Below are 19,557 nucleotides of genomic sequence, written 5' to 3'. Positions count from 1 at the left end.
GATTACTTTTCTATATTTTTTTCTTAAGTCCATATACCAAGGTACATAGATTATCGCCTGTGTTGATTCAGAACTAGCATATTTGATTCAGCATCATTGAGCTGATCTAGATAAATAGGTTTGACCTCAGGAATCCAATAAAAATTTTTTTGCTCAAATGCTAAGTGCTTCCAAGGGGTATTTCTTTTGTAATTGCAATATTTAGGGAAAGAAATATGAACTGTTGTTTTAAATAACTGATTTTATTTTAGCTTTCAAATCTCAGATCCAAAATAGCGAATTGCAATAAATTCTTTGGCTGAGAATAAAACAAACATTGTTAATTTGTGAAAGGAAGTTTTCACATTTATTAGCAACATTTTTTTTTTCCAACAAAGAGAAGCATACTCTTCCAGAAGGTGGCACTCTAAGAACACCATTTTGGTTTTTGAATTTAGGAGTACAAGGGTACTGCTCCATACTTTGTCGAATGAACTGAACATTAAATTATGACCTGAATCTCTGTCATGCTTCTTTTTGTGTGCATTTTTAAATGTTTAGTTGAAACATAAAACTCTTAGGAAATATAATAAAATGCCTTTAAAAAATTGTGCCTCTTTAAAGATAAGTGAATTGCATACGTTGCATATTCCATATGAACCTGTTCTACTGAAAAAAAAAAAAAAACAGGTATTGATGATTATTTTGTTCTTTGATTAAATTGCTGTGTTCCCAAGTTACATTGTTATATTTCAAAACAAAGCAGAAAATTATCTTTCCAGTCACATTGAAAGTATATTAACAAAAACATGTTCCTGCAGTAGAATAAAATTTCTCTGTGAAACAATTTACAGTTGAAATTTTTGATTGATCTCACAGTCAGTACCAAACTCCCTTTGGCTAAGTACCAAAAATAGGTTTAAATTAGTTAATCTTAAAATTCTTTTTAATTTTTAACAATATTCCCTTGATTTAATTTCATGTAAATTTTCTAAATGTACCAGTATATTCTCATGAAGTTTATTTGGTCTGGTGATTAAAATCTCTAATGTGTTTTGCCACCTCTCTCTCACACTTCTAAGCCTACTTAGTAAAGAATTCTTCTTTCTTTGTCATTGGTGTCAGTGGTGAACACTGAGTTTGGGATTATAAGACCAAGACTAGACCTGGATGACATCAATCATGTGTTAAGGAAAAATAGTAAAAAGAATTTTATTTCAGCTCTGTCTAGATTGTGTTTTAATATGTATTTCTAAATATTTTCATAAGCCTGGTGGTTACTTGTAGGGGTATTTTGAGAAATCAGTAAACTATTTCTTAAAATATCAGTTCTTAAGACCAGCTTTTGGTATCATTCTTATTTTGAATCCTACAGCATGAAAGAAAGCTTTTAAAAATACTTGATTGTGTTTGAATCCCTTTAAAGCAAACAGCTCACGGTGACACTTTCAAGTGATAGAATGTTCAGAAATCCATGCCTTGAAAGTAGAACAATCTTAGTCTCTAGAGAGTTCAGGAAGAACACACCTTGAACTTCAGTCCTTCAACAAGCAGAGTGTTATAATGCGGTTCCAAAGGTAGTTCTTTGCAATGTAAGATCTTTATGGAAAGCTCCTTCCTCCACGCTCCCAACCCCTTATTTTTATCTACCCTCATAAAACAGGAATTGTTATTTTATTATTATTGATAACAATAATATTCAAAATAATAATTATAATGGTGACATCTTTTTAGAGTACTTTTCCTCGAAGAACAATAGACAAACATATCTCATACTCTTTTGTTTCCTCCTGTCCTTCTTGTGAGTTCAGATAGTGTCCCCCTCCCCACTCCTGCCACACTCATTGTCTCTCACAGTTCCCAACTTAGAATGAGAAATTGTGGCCAACATCAATGAGGACCAAGTCAACGTGGCTTTTACACAATTAAAGGGCTGGTTAGATCTAGACTATGCAAGAGTACTTTTAAAACATAAGTAAGTATTCACTTTAAATTTTGAATAACATTTGTTATATTTAAAGCCATGCAATCTCAAAAATAATAGGAATATAAAGTCAATATGAATATCAAGTATTTTTGAGTTGTACATTTTTTATTTTTAGGATAAACATGTTCTGGCAGTTGTAACTATTGAGAGAATGCTGGAGAGGCTGAAAAAATCTAATGAACTTTTGGAACTCATTCTTAAAGGACTTAATGAATATTTGGAAAAGAAGCGTCTCTTCTTCCCCAGATTCTTTTTCTTGTCTAACGATGAACTTCTTGAGATACTGTCTGAGACTAAAGATCCCACTAGGTAAGTAAGATATACATATATATTATATGTATATAATACATGACTAAGTTTGTTGCCTTTAATTTTCAGAATAATGCAGAACTTAAATATATATGATTTTGTTTATGTAATAACTTTTTTCAAGACTATTCTAAATCATATCAATAATCAACTTAAATAACGATTAAAAGCGTAAGGAATATCATTGAATGATATTTTTCCAAATATGATGAATCTTGGAGTGGATTTCTCGTTTTATCACATATTGTCTTACAGATTTTTCAGAACACATCCCTCTTCTACGTCCCATGCAGAATAAAAGTCAGCGCCCTCTCAGTGGCTTGCAGTCACCCATGCAGATGCTCCCCCATGATCCTTCCTAGTCATCCCCCACTAGCTTTCTTCTTGTTTATTCTGCTACAGTCCTTGTAATTCTCCCATAAAAGGGGCAGCCTCCTCCCTCAGGGTACTGTTCTCTTTGCCTGGGATCCTCCTCACCCAAATATCCATAAGACTTCTTTTACCTCCTCTAGATCTTTGTGGAAACCTGCTCAAACATCTGCCACTCAAGAAGGCCTTCCCTGGCCACTTATTTAAAATGGCACCCCCTTCCAGCACTCCCTAGTCACCTTTCTTGATTATCTTCTCTGCCTCGTTTTCTTTCAGCACACTTTTTATCATCTGGCTTACTCTATAATGTGCTTCTTTGTTTACTGTTTGCTTTCCTCTAGCAGAACATAAGCTCCATGATGGCTGAGATTTTCGACCTTCTCCCCCTCTCAGCTGATTCCCTGTTCCTTAGAAGAGAGTCTGGTTTACATCAGTCAGTGAATAGACATTTGTTAAATTTGTCAGTTTTGTGTCTTGTGCCTTCAAAGTAGGAGACAAGTAATCCAGACAAAAAGATAAATTTAGACTCAGATTTCCACCTGACTTTTTATACTCTGCCCATTTTTTGCCTGTTTGAAAGATAAATTCAATTGGTCATTTGTAATGTGCCAAGAATGAGGAATTTAGTCAGTTCCATCTGTATTACAATGAATAGACTAAAGTTGGGCACCTTCAAAGTAGTTGATTTACTTAAAGCACTAAACCTAGTTCATAATTTGCGAGCAGTCTCTGAAGATCCCAGTTGAAATATCTTACTTTTTGTGCATTTGAAGATTCTTCAGATTAGTATTTTATCTGTTGGTCAAGATTGGTTTGGTCCTTGTATTACTTTTAACAGCTTTTGATTCATTGTGTTGGAGACAAAGCCTCATGTAGCTCTTATTATAATTGTAATTTTACAGATCTTTCTGTGATTATTCCATTAATGATGATCTCCCACTGGACTGTATAATCCGTGCAGGCAAGAATTGTCTTTTTTTTTTTTTTTTTTTCTATCAGCGCTTCATCTCTAGCATCTAGCAGGGGCCTCACGCATAGTGCACATTTATGAATTTTGAGTGAAGATTGGTATACAAAGAACACTGATATTTAGGGGATTGCTTTTATTTGGTTAAGTCCCTTAAACATTTTTTTTTCCTGATAGAGTACAACCTCACTTGAAGAAATGTTTTGAAGGAATTGCAAAGGTGGAATTTACGGAAAGTTTGGACATCACTCACATGAAGAGTAGTGAAGGAGAAGTGGTGGAACTCGTAGACACCATTTCAACAGCCAAAGCCAGAGGTCAAGTGGAGAAGTGGTTGGCTGAGTTAGAGAGAGTGATGATTAAATCCATCCATAAGGTAGTCAACTGTATTTATTATTATTTCTAGTAAAGATGATAGAACGTTAATGTATTATTGATAAATGCACTTTTATTTAGACAAATTGAGTCATGAATTACCAATTCAATTGTAACAGATAGATTGAAGGCAAAGATATGGTCTCTGATACTAATTTTGTAGTGACTCACTTGAAAAGTGGGACAAAATGCCATACATACTACAACAAACTTGGGTTTTAGTCATGAGTCTGTCTCATTTCCTGTGCTTTCAATGTTAGACACACTTTGGTCTGCATGGTCTGTCTTTAGTCTCGCCTTGGAAGCACCTCTCTGCAGTTTCACATCAGTCTCCTTGACATGTATGCTCCTCTGGTGGTTCCTTTTGTTCTGTGAATATATAAAATATGTACCAAAATGTTAGAAAATCATAAGTACTTTCTACAATTAACAGTAACTTCATATTTTCCATATCTCAGAAAGCATATTACCACCTCAATCATTTGTAATTATTTTTGTTAGTAGAGAATTTTAAGTTGAGGGAGCAGATAGAGCTTAATTGAGCAGTTAATTAATTTTTTACGATAATGTAGACTTAGCATTCAAGTTCCTTACCAGGAATAAAAATCATGATTGAGCAGGGAAGCATGAGAGAAAGAATGAGAAGGAAATATGGCATCAAGCCCTAATCAACAACAGTTTTCATGAATTTTTCAGATGCTGTCACACATTATTGAAAAATTCACTGGAATCTAGGTGTTTAATGTACATCATGTGTCTTAATGTTCCTTTCTGTTAAATATAATTTTAATATCTGCCTGCTTTGTATTTTTTCAATAGATGCAAAATCTTTTGGACAGGTTCCCATTTCCCCCTATTATGGATTAAGTGATAATGAATGTCCTTATGCATACTGGTTTCTTTGATTGAATTATTTATTTTCTTATGATAACTTCTCATATGTAGAATCACTGGGCAAAAGAGGATGAGCTTTCGTAGGGCTTGATAAGTATTGACAAGCAGCTTTCCCATTTACGCAGCTATCAGCAGCATTTACGCAGCTATCCCATTTAGCTATCAGCTAAATGCATTTCACTTGGACCACTACTTAGCAGCATTGAATTGGTTATATGGTTTGTTACTTGATGTATACAGTGGTAACTCATTATTTTAGACATATCTAATACTATTTCAACTATTCTTTTAATTTTGTTTGTCAGAGTACTCAGAGAAAATATTTTGGTTACCATTTCAGAGCATTAAGATGGGGTGGCAAGTAAGCGGCTAGGAAATGTCTTCCCCAAATGTTCATGTGTAAGTTTGTGTCGGTGGGAAAAATGCAAGTGAACGCAATGTAAAATACTACAGATAGGAGCTGTGTGTGTTACTGTGTTGTGCTACACGTATTTGCATGCTTGAAAGGCTACTGCATGCCTAAATTAAGTGAATTTTGTGTCATTTCTAAATAATAAAAAATCATGTTCTTGGCACCTTTGCCCTTTTATCTTACTGGATTATCATGGGTTTAATACTGCAGTTTGCTGTAGTTTGGCAGCTTGCTACTGCCAAAATATGTTATTTTTTATATATGGCACACACAGTTTAATAACACAATTTAATAATGCCATATATGGCATACACAGTTTTATATACAATATTACAGGACTTTATGTAATCATATTTCTCCTCATCCAACTGTATAGAAATTTGTGATTTAGATTTTAGTGCCTCCCTCCTATTCTCTCCACAGTGTCCTTCTAGAACACATATTTATTCCATCTTTGGCATTTCTCTACTGTACCTTCTATTCTTTCCTGTGTTCCTCCCATCTCTCAGTTTCTCCTTTTCACCTGCCCTTTCTGTGGCTTCCTCTGGCCTTTTACCTTTTCTTTATTATCGATACACAACATTGCCCTTCATTTCTGTTCAACTCCGTAAATATCCTAGCTAAACTAGAAATCCAGAAAGATTTGCCTATCCTTATGTATTTCTCAGAAAAATGTAATTTTGATAATCTTTTCTGAAATTCAGACATTAACGTGACTATCACCTCATAGATGCTACTATTTTTGATTGATACATATAATAGATTGGAATGTTTCCCACTGATGGCTGATAGAAAAAGTGGATCTATGAATTCACTGAAAACATATGTAGTAAAGTACATGACTTAGGCTTCCTGAATTTAAAGCTCTCAACTCTCCATGAATGAATTATATATCCACCCTGTCATCATAGCCTTGGGCATCAAACTACAGGACTGAGAGGGAGCGAGGTCTGGAAACACAGGAGGAACTTTAGAGGAATTGTGTAGGGTGCTTGAGTGTGCATGTACAAATATACACATGGCTGAGTGGGGATCTGATTAAGTTCAAAGAAAATAATTTGTGAATTTGACAGATCTCATTTTGGAATTATTTGAACTTACGTTTTGTGATTAAATTGCTTGCGTTTGTTCAGTCCAAATGTACCTAGGACATCTTTGGCTACGACTGGCCAAGGAAATATTTCATATAATGTGGTTCACACAAATAGATTATGTATCATCAAAATAAAATGCTATGTAATATATTTGTTTTGCTCTCAGGTGTATGGAAAAACTTGAAATTGTCCAGTTACGTGCTTTAAATCTTCATCATTGGCTAAGCTGTAAGAAGTTGAGCAGTACCAGATAATCCACTCAGGAGTTAGCTCTTCATTTTTTAGCTTGTTCAAGTAAAGTATGAAATTGTTTACCTTTAGCATTTTCTTTTTCAATTAGGTAATTAAAGATGCACTTTTTGCCTATACACAACATGAACGAATTAACTGGGTAAGAGATTGGCCTGGACAAACAGTTCTCTGTGTATCCCAAACCTTTTGGACAATAGAAGTACAAACAGCTATTGCAAAAGGACAAAAGGTAAGCTTTTATTACCCACAGGTTTCGCAGCACTTTTTAAATAGTTATAATTGCCAAAATACAATTATTCTAAAAAAAAATAAAGACAATCCACTCAAAAAGCCAAGCATACTGGAGCCTCGATCTTTTTATTATATACATTTTTATGCCTTTAAAAATACAGTAATAGTAGGACAAAGAAATGTCCTAAACTCAGAAAGATTAGGAGGAAAAACATAACATAATTCTCTTTTATATCTTCAGTAAAACTACCCTATGAAGACAAAAGATATTAATTGACTTATTTTGACTATTTTAATTTTTAGTGTACTGATTTTTAGTAAATAATAATATTTTGAATGATGCTTAATATTAATTATTCTAACAAATATATATTTAATATTATAATATTAAAATAATAATATTAAAATAATATTAAAAACAGAAGCAGCATTTTTATCCATAAGGTAGGATTCCAAGCAGGTCAACTTTTGGTTGACTGATAGGTCAGTTGGAATCTAGCAGTTGCAGATGTTGTTTAAAACCATGAGTTTTTAATGTATTTTTTACATGGAGTTTGGCATTATTGTCTGTAAGGTATTGTTGAGCACTGGTGAGTGTCGGATTTGAGAGAGACTCGTATTCTCTGTAAGCAGGCAGGTCTCATAGAGGAGGGAGCTGAGTGACACATGCTTAGTTCACTCCAACTTACCAACAGGTCACTTATTTCTCCTCTGAGGAAAGGATAAGGGCATAGGGCAGGAAGTCAGGGATTTTTAGGAAAAAGTCTTTCCTCATGGAAAACAGAGCACGGGGAATGAGGGTTTCCCTTACAGCAGTAAGCCCTTGGGGATACTCCTGGGCTCTTGGCTGTCTATGTGCATGTTTCTTTTCTCCCCTGTGGGTCCAGAAACTTCATTTTGTCTGTTTACTTTTAAGCTACCACGCAGCCACCTCCCCACACAAAGGGATTCCTCTATCGCCAATGTGGGTTACTGGGGGGACATGGATCTCGCTCCTTGCTTGCTGGCCCCCCAAACCACCATGCCAACTTTCTCATTCATCGCTATGGGAAATAGAGGGAACAAAGAAGCAAATGTGAGCAAATAAGACAAATTTGTAGGCATCTTCCACATTTCTTCAATTTAAACGTGGTGTTTGTTAAACCTCCACCCGTCTGTCAAAACGATATTTTTCCCCGGAACAGGTAGGAGTTGAGGTAGAGAATTTAAATGTAAACCTTTCATGCTTCTACTCATCTCCCAGGCGTAATTTGTATCTCAAGGGACACACAATTTAGGTCATTGCATTTCAATGTGTCCTCTGCTCAAAGCTATCTGCCTACAATTCTTACCATATTGTTCTTACCATATTTTATACAGATACAAATAGATTTTTTTTTTTTGGCTTACAACAGTATCCACTGATACCGAGATGAGGTTATTTATTCACTCATTTATTAGTTTACTCCATTTTATCCCACTCGTGTAATATGGTGCACGTATGGAGCCATTCATTCACAGAGAAAGCCAAAATGAGAATGAATCCATGCCTTGAGTGACTACTACTCCAGGGGGACTCAGCTTCATAGACATAGATCCTCTAAAGCTGTAATTTAGTGGAACTTAGCAATGCTTTTTTGCTGTTACTTGCTGGATTGTTCTCTTCTGTTGTGTTTTGTGATGTTTCACATAGCTAAATTTCATGGAATGAAATTAAGCGTTGTATGTGTCCTTAACAATTAATTCTTTCCTTTTTCCTCTGCTTGTGAATACTCTGCTTCAATATGCCCTTCATCTGCTGTCTGTGTACCTTGTCCCTATCTGTATCTCGTGCATATTCAGTTTGTTTAGGTTCTGTAGCAGCATCAGGAAGGGATGGCACATGTTTTAGTATTCTAAAGCATTGGTGATTTAATATGTGTTTCTATCAGGGGAGGGTAGCACATGTTTTAGTATTCTGTGTGTTGATGACTTTTTCCTTAATTAATGTGTGGTTCACATTCGAAACTGATATCTTTGGTTCAGTAACTGGAGACTCCTGGCAGCCTCAGAGGAGACTAGACATTTCCATTCTCTGCAGACACTCCAGGTTGTCTGGAACTTGATGCTATGATAGCACCATGTTGTACTGTCCCACTTCCAGAGGACCCATTCCCCTCAGGATCTGTTTCCATTTATTTATTCAAGGAATAGTCACTGTGGAACTAGTCAGTATATGAGCTATTACAGGGGCTAAAAATGAATGAAAGAATCACCACTGTCACAGAGCTTGGGTTGTTGCAAATATTGCTATGATTTTGAGTCTGTTTATCATTGTGTATGTAGAGGGAACTAGGTATGATAAAAATATGATTCCAGACAGGGTTTATTTTGGATAGCTATATAAAGTATTGATAGTTACCTTTAGATTCATTAGTTCACTGTACAGAACAGTTTACAATGAATAAAATGTAACAAAAGTGATTGAATATCATTTTTTTCAATCTAGCTGATCTGAATTCTCATTGATTTATTATAATATAGTTCCTAAAGAACTTAGTTCATCACAGTTTGAAGCTAAATTTTAGTCCTATATCTGTTTCTCTAGTATAGCAAAATACATTCTGCTGATGTAAATAGTAACAAACTCTTATGGACATATAATTTATACCGTCAGGTCCAAACATTAAAAGTTTAATCTTATGCCTTGTGTTGAACTACAGTATGTGAGAACTGGTAAGGCTCTCAAAGATCCTGACTTTTACTGATTAGGAAACTAAGATGCACCACCTGGGGTAGTTTGTGTTCTTAGGAGCAAAACTATTCTTACTAATCTGTGTACTCAATATACTTAAATTCACCAATTGGCTCCAAGAAGTTAAACACTTGGGGTTATTTAAACATAGGTGGGACAGAATTTTATTTTTCACTACTTATGAAGCAAATTAATAGCAATTAATTATGAAAATGATATAAATGGAAGAGTGTTCAAGCACCAAACTTTTGAAAAAATGACTTCCTAAAAAAAAGGATAAAATATTTCAAGGAGTAATAAAAGTGACCCTTAAAGAAACAAGTCTCCAACTCTACCCTTTAAGCTTTTCTCATCCTTGGAAATCCTCATTTTTAGTTTCATTGCTACCACTTAACCTGGTCCTAAAGGAGTGAAATAAACTCATTGGTGCCCAATGCTTATTAAATATTATTAGAGTGGGGAAAAGTGACCACATCAGCCTGCTGCAGCATATTTACACTTCCCTTAGGTACAGCAGTTTTCATTGATTTTAATTTGATTTTCCTAAACCCTCTTCTCTTTTTCACATACTGATCAGATTTACCCACCAGAAAAGAGACCCCTCCCACAAGAGCCTGATCCTTAGAACTGGCCTTAGCTCACCGTAAACTAAAATGTTAGCTGTTTTGTTTTTTAGGATCTTTACATTTCAAGTGGCACAAATCCTACTCAGAAGCTCACACAGTAGTACTAGAAGGATTCATGAGATCTAAGGTAGAGCATTTGGAATCAGGATCTCAGGGCTTCATCACTGCTGCAGTTTCTCTTTTGTTGTCTACTTTTCATCTCTACTGGTCTCTGTCAGGCTTTTTTCTGCAGTGGGGTGAAGGCTTTCAGTAGCTTCGGATTGGCATTCTGAGAGTCTCCCAAGCCTAGTGAAAAGCACTTTTCTTCCCATCTGTATAGCAGTCCCTGGAAAGAACTGTGATTGGCTCTGGTTGGGTCACACATGCCCTCCTTCATGTTGCCTTGGAGATGGAGCAATATGATTGACAGCTCACAAAACCACAAGAGCATACAAGAGCAGAAATGGAAAGGAGGGAATGTTGGGTAGGCGCAAACCATGTATGTCAACTATGTCTGGCCTGATTGAGCTTGTTCACCTAATACTTTTGTAGTAAAAATTTTTTTTAAGTTATGTCATATGGAAAATTATAATAAAAATGTAGAAAATACTCTGTATACATGCTAGGTCAAAAATTTTTTGTTCAAAAGGATTCTGATCACACTGAGTAATTATATCTTATTTTCTTTCAGTCTCTTGAGCAATACTTGGAAAAATGTAACAAACAAATTGATGATATTGTCACCTTGGTTCGTGGCAAATTGTCCAAGCAGAATCGTGTTACTCTGGGAGCCCTCGTGGTGCTGGATGTCCATGCTAGAGATGTTCTCACAACACTTGTTAAAAAGAAAGTTAGTGATGACTCTGAGTTTGAATGGTTAAGTCAGCTTAGGTACTATTGGCAAGTAAGTAATATCACTGAATGTTATTACTCAGCAATTTCAGCTCACAGGTATACAATTTGTGCTTGCTAGCTCACATGAGAAATAGTATCAGTAATACAGGATTTTAGGATTTTAGCTGATGGCTGACTATACCTAAAAAGCATTCTCCAGATTGAAGATTAAGGCAGCCAAAAACTATATGTCAAGTGTTTGAAAACTGTGTTTATATCTGTATCCAAATGTATAGTTACATAGAAATACACATACATATATAGATGCACACAAACTATGAGTAATTATAAAAAATTACTCGTTTGAAATTAGTCATTATGCTTGCTGAATCTGTAAAATGTTGAAACTAATCAGTTTATAATTGTGTTCTTAGATTCCTGATGCATCTAAAGAGTGTACAAATCAGACTGTTTTAGTATGATTTAGTCATTAAACTTTCCTCTTGTTGATCAATTGAACTAACCAGAAACATGATCCGGAGGAAGGTTTTTATCGGGGGATCTATGTAGTTGGTGATGTCAGTCACCATCAGGAAGGCAGGAGGAGCAGGAACAGTACAGTGAACAAGGCTGGGCCTGCTGAGAATGGGAAGAGAGAGCTGAGGATTGGAGATAGAGACTCAGAAGTTATCATATTCACTTTTGTGAAAGGCTTTGGGAGGTATGGAGTGGGAAGAGAAGAGTTACAAGAACCAGAACCCTGGAAAACCATATGAGGCCGTGAGTACAGTGGTTAGGAGCTCAGACTGTAGACTGATTGTTTCAAGTGCTACATCCTCCCCTTACCAGTTGTGTGACTTGGGCAAATTACCTACTCTCTTCAGGCACCCGCTTCCTTATCTGTAAAATGGTGATGATGATAATACTCCCTCTACAGTGAAAACAAGTTGAACAAATGATTGAAAATATAGGAGAATAATGAACCATCAAAAAGAGTAAGAAAACAATCTAATTTACAATTGCTCAAAAAGAATAAAATAACCTAGGAATAAATTTACCCAAGAAGGTGAAAGACCTATAAACTGAAAACTATAAGACACTGATGAAAGAAATTGAAGAAGACACAAATAAATGGAAAGATCTGTGTTCATGGATTGGAAGAATCAACATTGTTAAAATGTCCATACTACCCAAAGCAATCTACAGACTTAATGCAATTTCTATCAAAATTCCAATGGCATTTTTCACAAAAATAGAACAAACAATCCTAATATTTTTTTACGGAAACAAAAAAGACCCCAAATAGCCAAAGCAGTCTTGAGAAAGAAGAACAAAGCTGGAGGCATCACACTCCCTGATTTCAGATTATACTACCAGAGCTAAAGTAATCAAACCAGTATGGTATTGGCATAAAAAGGGACACATAGATCATTGGAAAAGAATAAAGAGTCCAGAAATAAACATACACATATATGGTCAATTACTTTACAACAAAGGAGCCAAGAATATAAATGGGGAAAGGACATTTAATAAATGGTGCTGGGAAAACTGGACAGCCACATGCAAAAGAATGAAATTGGATCACTATCTTACATCATACCCCCAAATTAACTCAAAATGGATTAAAGACTTGAATGTAAGACTTGAAACCATAAAATTCCAAGAAAACGTAGGTGGTAAGCTCCTTTACATTGGTCTTGGTGATTTTTTGAATTTGACACCAAAAGCAAAGGCAGCAAAAGCAAAAATAAATAAGTGGGACTGTATCAAGCTTCTGCACATCAAAGTAAAGCATCAACAAATTGAGAAGGCAACCTACTGAATAGGAGAAAATATTTGCAAATTATATATCTGATAAGAGGTTAAATCCAAAATAGATAAGGAACAGATGCAACTCAATAGCAAAAAAAATCTGATTAAAAAATGGGCAGAAGCAGCCGCATAGCCCAGGGAGATCAGCTCTGTGCTTTGTGACCACCTAGAGGGTTGGGATAGGGAGGGTGGGAGGGAGACATAAGAGGGAGGAGATATGGGGGTATATGTATATTATAGCTGATTCACTTTGTTATAAAGCAGAAACCAACACACCATTGTAAAGCAATTATACTCCAATAAAGATGTTAAATAAAGCACCTCTTGGACACTTAAACAAATAAATAAATAAATAATGGGCAGAGAATCTGAATAGATAGTTTTCTAAAGAAGACACACAGATGGCCAACAGGCACATGAAAAGATGCTCAACGTCACTAATTGTCAGGAAAATGCAAATCAAAACCACAGTGGGATATCATCTCACACCTGGTAGAATGGCTGTTCTCAAAAGGACAAGAGGTAACACATCTTGGCAAGGATTTGGAAAAAAGGGAACCCTCGTGTACTTTTGGTGGGAATGTAAATTGGTGCAGCCACTATGGAAAACAGTATGGAGACTCCTCAAAAAAACTTTAAAAATAGAACTACCGTATGATCCAGCAATTCCTCTTCTGGGTATTTATCTGAAGAAAACAGAAACACTTAACTCAAAAAGATATATGCACACCCATGTTAATTGCATTATTTTTTTTTACAACAGCCAAGATATGGAAACAAACTAAATGTTCATGGATGGATGAATGGTTAAAGAAGATGTGATATATATGTATATATATATGTAATAGAATACTAAGCCATAAAAAATGAAATATTGCCATTTACAGCAGCATGAATGGACCTTGAAGGCATTATACTAAGTGAAATAAGTCAGAGAAAGACAGATACCATGTGATCTCTCTTACATGTGGAATCTAAAAAACAAAATAAAATAAAAATAAAAAACAAGCTGAGAGATACAGAGAACAGATTGGGGGTTGCCTGGGGGCGAGGGTAGGGAAGGTGAGAGAAATGGGTGAAAGGAGTCAAAAGGTCAAAACTTCCAGTCATAAAATAAGTAATTCATGGGGATGTAATATACAGCATGGCAACTGTAGTTAATAATACTGTATTGCATGCTTGAAATTTGCGAAAAGTAGGTCTTAAAAGTTCTCCTCACAAGAAAAAAATTCTAACTATGTATGGTGAGGGATGTTGACTTATTATGGTGATCATTTTGCAATAAATATAAATATGGAATCATTATGTTTTATCCTAAAACTAATATAATGTTGTATGTCAATTATACCTTAATAAAATAGTGTTAGCAAGTTTAAAAAAAGAAAAGAGAGGTAAAGAATAAATACATTTTCCAAAGTTGTTCTATGGGGAAAATTGAAGCCAGTGACTTCAATTACTTATCCAAGGAAATTAGATATTGAATTCTTCTATTGAATTAAGTGATGCCTGAAAAGTGAAATTTAAAGTTGTTGTTTACAACATGGCTATTATTTAAGAGCTTGAGGTTTCATATTATTTAAATTTTTATTATTTAAGCTAACTTCATTTTATCTGATTTGTACTAGGACAATCATTTAGAAACAAAGATGATTAATGCTGGTTTACGATATGGATATGAATATCTGGGTAATTCTCCTAGGCTGGTTATTACTCCACTCACTGACAGGTGTTACAGGTAAACTCATTAATTTAAAGATCTAATTGGAACAACTTTCACTCACTCCTAAATTACTCAATTTTTAAAGCACCAAATGTATCCTCTGTTATCTTTGCCTAGACCCTTAATTCTTGTCTCAACATGACCTTCAATTTCTTTCTCTGCTGGCATCTACCTCTCAGCTCTAGAGCTCTAAGTATTATCAGGTGTTTCTGTTATTTTTTTACTTTGTTCATTTCTCCTTTCTTGAAACTTCTGACTCTTCCTTTTGGATCATTTGAGACATCCTTCTTCCTTCTCCAAGGAATTTTCTAGAATTCTGTTTTTATGTATTGTTTTGTTTCATGCGTCATGGTTTCCTGAATGCCCTCATCCATTCTTAGGCTTTAACAGCCTACATTCTGAAGATCCCCAAACCTGTACCGCCAGCCAAGGTCTCTCTCCTGTTAAGTTTCTCCACACACATGCCTGCTGGATATCTCCATCAGATATCTCATAGGTATTTACATGTACATTGTTTTTTATTGTCCTTCTGAATAATAAAAGACCTTTATGTTTAACGCCAAGGTCACATCTCCCATACTCCAAATTATTGTCAAATACTAAGTTAATCTTTGTTTTTTTCATTTTCTCAACTGTAAGTAGTTTATTGACGAAACCAGTCTCAGGATGCAAGCAGAAAGCAATTTTGTTCTTTTTTATCACCATTCTTTTAAACTTGCTCTATCAAATATTTTCCCCATTTCTGGATGAAATCTAAGGTAGATTCCTACTCTTTCTGGCAACTTTAATATGTTAATGAATAGTGTTATTATTTTCAGGTACTAAAAGTCCATTTAGGTCTAAAATGAAAGTTACTATTTTTCAGCCAGTTTAAAACATCCCTTCCCTTCCAGCTCGAGCTTGACTCAAGCTCATGGCCTGCATTTGGGAAGGTAAATGTGGTCAGTCTTTTGTCATTTTTGTCCCTGTCCTTTGCATTCATCCCTCAATAGCTCATCTTTTAGCTCCTCTAGTGTTGGGGGTTGATGGAGGAGAGGAGAAGGAAAGGGAGAGTTAGGTTTATAGGTGACAGGTGTCTTGGGTGACAACTATCTCCTGGCTGTTTAGTGCCTTCCTTGATGGCACAAGTCTAGATGTACCAGATCTCCCAGGGGATGTTTATGTGGGTTCTTTGGGAGTCTGCACTCACCTGCTTCTCCCACCTGCAGAAAATGCCTTCTCTGGCTGGCTGCTGGTGACTTTTGCTTCAGCCTCTGCTGAGGTCCACCACACACTGACCCTCTTCCTGGGGTCTCCTCTGATTCTACATGGGCCTCGTGCATAGGGTCCCATTCAGCTTGACTCAAATCTGGTTCCCTTCCAGTGGGATCTAGATCTGGCCAGATGATACACACATTTGTTTTGCCATCAGTAAGAGTGGATCTTTCTTACCGTCCCTGTTTTCTCCTACTCTGCCATCAGGAGAAGCTGCAGGCATTCTCTTGACTTTAAATATTTTAAAGCTCTCAGCTTGGGGTTTTAGTCAAAATTCTAACACAGAACGACCTGTGTTTATATACCGTTACACATTTTTTTACAACTAATATTTATGTAGGTTTACCAAAACTTTTATCAGTGTCTTTACTTGCCATTGCTTCTTTCTTTGTCTGATTTCTGGTTTAATTTTTCTCCTTACTAGGCAATAGCTTTTAGTAATTGTTCAAGTGAGGCTCTGCAAGTAGTGAGCTATACCAGTGTTTATCTAAAATTACCTCTTTCTCTTCTTCTTCTTCTCTTTTTTTTTCTTTTAGTCTTCACTAGATTATTAAATGATAGATTAGCTAGGTATAAAACTTTAGATGAACAGTAATTTTCCCTCAGCTCTCCAAAGATATTCTACTGGCATTCATCGCTCCTGCTGAGTATTCTGTTATTCTAATTATTATTCCTTTATAGGTAATTTTCTCCATTGTAGTTTCTAAGGTTTTCTCTTTATTGTTGATGTTCACTGGATGTTACTAGATGTGGATGAGTTTTTATTTATCCTACTTGGGACTTTTTCAATTAATATCTTTAATTCTGGCAAATTCTTAGCCATTGTTTTTTGAATTTTGCCTTTTCCCCATTCTCTTCCTTCCTTCTTCTATGTCTTTAACTTTTCTTATAGTTGACCTCTCTCCCTGGGTGATTTCCTCATATTTATCTTCTAGTGCATAATTCTGTTTCTTTAGGTTTTCTCTGCTATTTATTCTGTTTACTGAGTTTTCAAAAGTTCAGTGATTGTATTTATCATTGCTAGATTTCATGTTGCCTCTCTTATGAAATTGGCTTCTGTTTTTCCCCACAATTTTATGATGTGTATTGCTTTTTTTTGGAGGTACGTGGGCCTCTCACTGTTGTGGCCTCTCCCGTTGCAGAGCATAGGCTCCGGACGCACAGGCTCAGTGGCCATGGCTCACGGGCCTAGCCGCTCTGCAGCATGTGGGATCTGGACCAGGGCACGAATCCGTGTCCCCTGCATTGGCAGGTGGACTCTCAACCACTGCGCCACCAGGGAAGGCCGACGTGTATTGCTTTTTATTTAAAATCTTATTTTAAAAAAATTGCTAGGATACCAAAGAAGGCAGACTGCCATATGTGCAGTAACCCTCCCAGACGATTGTCCAACTGCCTTTGTCACTGCAAGTCTGATTCTTAATTCTGATCTCTCTTTCCAGTTTTAGCTGTGAGCTAAATTTAGTAGGGGTTGTTTCCCGGTGTAGTCTTACATTTTCTCAGCTGTGGAGGTGTCCATGTGGAGCAGTTTTACATTTATCTCTGTGGAGGGCTCTAGGGTTTTCAGAACAAAATTTTAATGTTAATTTCTCATTTTGGGTTCATGACCCATCAGTAATGGGAACTGAATCCCACCCTCCGTGAAATGTAGGTTTCTCGTTGGGCACTGTATGAAGCGTAAGCTTCCTGTCTCTTCCTTAGTTGACTCTTCTTTGTCTCTTGAGTAGGTTGCTGGAGTAATTTTAGTTCCCATTTACACACAAGGCAGCCTTTCAAGTCTTCTAGCTTTAAATAGTGAATCCATTCCAGCTCCTCAGCTTGCTCAGTCCTAAGGATTTATTTTCTATGTGGGTATAAATACACTTGTGTTTATATGCAAATTCCAAACCAATGTGCACCTCTACAGCTCTAGCACCTAATTACTTTTCCAGCTATGCATTCCCTCTTCATTGATAATTTCCTTTTCATTCGTTCAAAAATGGCTGTATATTTCAAAAGTTGTTATATTTTTCTTTTATGTAGCATTTCCATATGTTTGCAGTAGGGGGACTGGGTGACTCAGGGTCAGTTGAATTCTCCGTATTGACCAGAAGTCAGCACTGAATTTCAAAAGTGAATTTGTTCTGCTTTTGTCATATATACAGCTATTCAGAAGTAAAACATAATAACAGACAAAAGTAGTGCCCAAAGATTTTCATAGACTAGTAGGAAGGAAGGAATTATTGATGGGGAAGTGGAAAATTTGGCTCTCAGCTTAAATTTTTCCTCTTTTCAGAATGTATATAAAAATCACATTATTCAACAAAGATCGTTTATTATATTTCAGAACCTTATTTGGAGCCCTTCATCTGCACCTTGGAGGAGCACCTGAGGGGCCAGCTGGAACTGGAAAGACTGAAACTACAAAAGATTTAGCCAAAGCTGTAGCCAAACAATGTGTTGTTTTCAACTGTTCTGATGGGTTGGATTATCTGGCTTTAGGAAAATTCTTTAAGGTTTGAGTTGACTCGTCATTTGCAATATGATAACTTCTCAGAAAGGCTGTTCATAATGAAACATAATTTGATGAAAGTAAAAGATTTACTGTAGTTTAAGCAAAGTTAAAGTTAAAGTATTATCTCAATAATTCTCGAGAGAAGTAGGGTTATATCAAAAGCTTATTTGAGAAGGAGCTCTACCTCTAGTCCTTGCTATAATGGGTCAGTATTACTGATAGAAATGAATGAGTGGTGTCCCTCCTGTATACTGGACAGCTAGAAGTTTGAGAACCACTGCATCATGTAGAAATTGTGGTATCTAAAGACTTCTTCGTCCAGTAGATCTTGGTATTAACAAGTTCATTAATCATTAACAAGTTCAGTGGTTTACTTTTATAGATACATTCTGATTAATCTTTTTGGTGAACCTGAAATCTTTCTTTTGTTTTTTTGTTAATCTTTTTGGTGAACTTGAAATCCTTCTTTTGTTTTTTTTTATTCTGAGTCAGATTCCCACTCTTATAAGTCTGTAAGATTGCAAAAAGGGGAGTTAAAAGTATAAAGTCCCTAAGTTCATCAGTGTAACCTATGAACATCTGGTCATTTTAGTGCTTTGTTGCTACAGCCTGTTATTCCTTAAAATATTAGGTGGTACAATTGAACACAAAATTATCCGTGTGGGATTATGGGCTCTACTTATTTGTTTATTTGATTTCTATTTTTCTATACTTTTCAAAGTACATTTTAAAGATTCTGTAATCCTTTTCAACAGTATCTCCAGACAAAGTTAACATTAAAAAAAAAATACACAAACTAACAAAAAGGAATATAACAACCCTACCCCATACAGTAAACTATTCCTCCCTGAAGTATGGCCTAGTCATTTTATAATAGATTTGGAGCATAAAAAGTCTCTACATTTGTGATGCTGAACCAATTAGAATAAAATAAAAGAAAATATTATAATGAATAACGCATGAAGAAAACATTTGAGTGACCAGTAACTATTTTAATCATCCTCTATCACGATATACAACCTTGTTGTAATGATTAAAGAAATAAACAGCAAATCTAAAAGATTCTATGTGTAGTTTGAATAGCCACTATATTCCTAAATGTTTAAAGAAAAGTCTGGTATGTGCTAAGTTTTCAAATCTATATAATGATATTCTTAATTCTTTGATATAGATTCATATACTTATAATATTAAATTTGATTATTGCTAAGTATTGATCATATGGACACTTTGTGTTAGGATCATGCTGAATAATGG

At 35.6% G+C, this 19,557-nt stretch overlaps 1 protein-coding gene across 1 annotated transcript in view; it reads left to right on the top strand.

The window, feature by feature from the left end:
• Window positions 1-19,557, top strand: part of DNAH7 (dynein axonemal heavy chain 7) — a 248,183-nt gene that overhangs the window by 79,569 nt on the left and 149,057 nt on the right. The window contains exons 20-25 of the mRNA XM_065880632.1: window positions 2,082-2,275; window positions 3,789-3,987; window positions 6,727-6,867; window positions 10,879-11,091; window positions 14,459-14,568; window positions 18,134-18,302. Coding sequence (XP_065736704.1) covers window positions 2,082-2,275; window positions 3,789-3,987; window positions 6,727-6,867; window positions 10,879-11,091; window positions 14,459-14,568; window positions 18,134-18,302 — 1,026 coding nt within the window. The remainder of the gene's footprint in view (window positions 1-2,081; window positions 2,276-3,788; window positions 3,988-6,726; window positions 6,868-10,878; window positions 11,092-14,458; window positions 14,569-18,133; window positions 18,303-19,557) is intronic.

This window comes from Phocoena phocoena, chromosome 7 (genome assembly GCF_963924675.1).
Source record: "Phocoena phocoena chromosome 7, mPhoPho1.1, whole genome shotgun sequence".
Taxonomy (NCBI): Eukaryota; Metazoa; Chordata; class Mammalia; order Artiodactyla; family Phocoenidae; genus Phocoena; species Phocoena phocoena.
The sequence above is the reverse complement of the archived record's forward strand: the minus strand, read 5'-3'. Positions and strand labels throughout refer to the sequence as shown.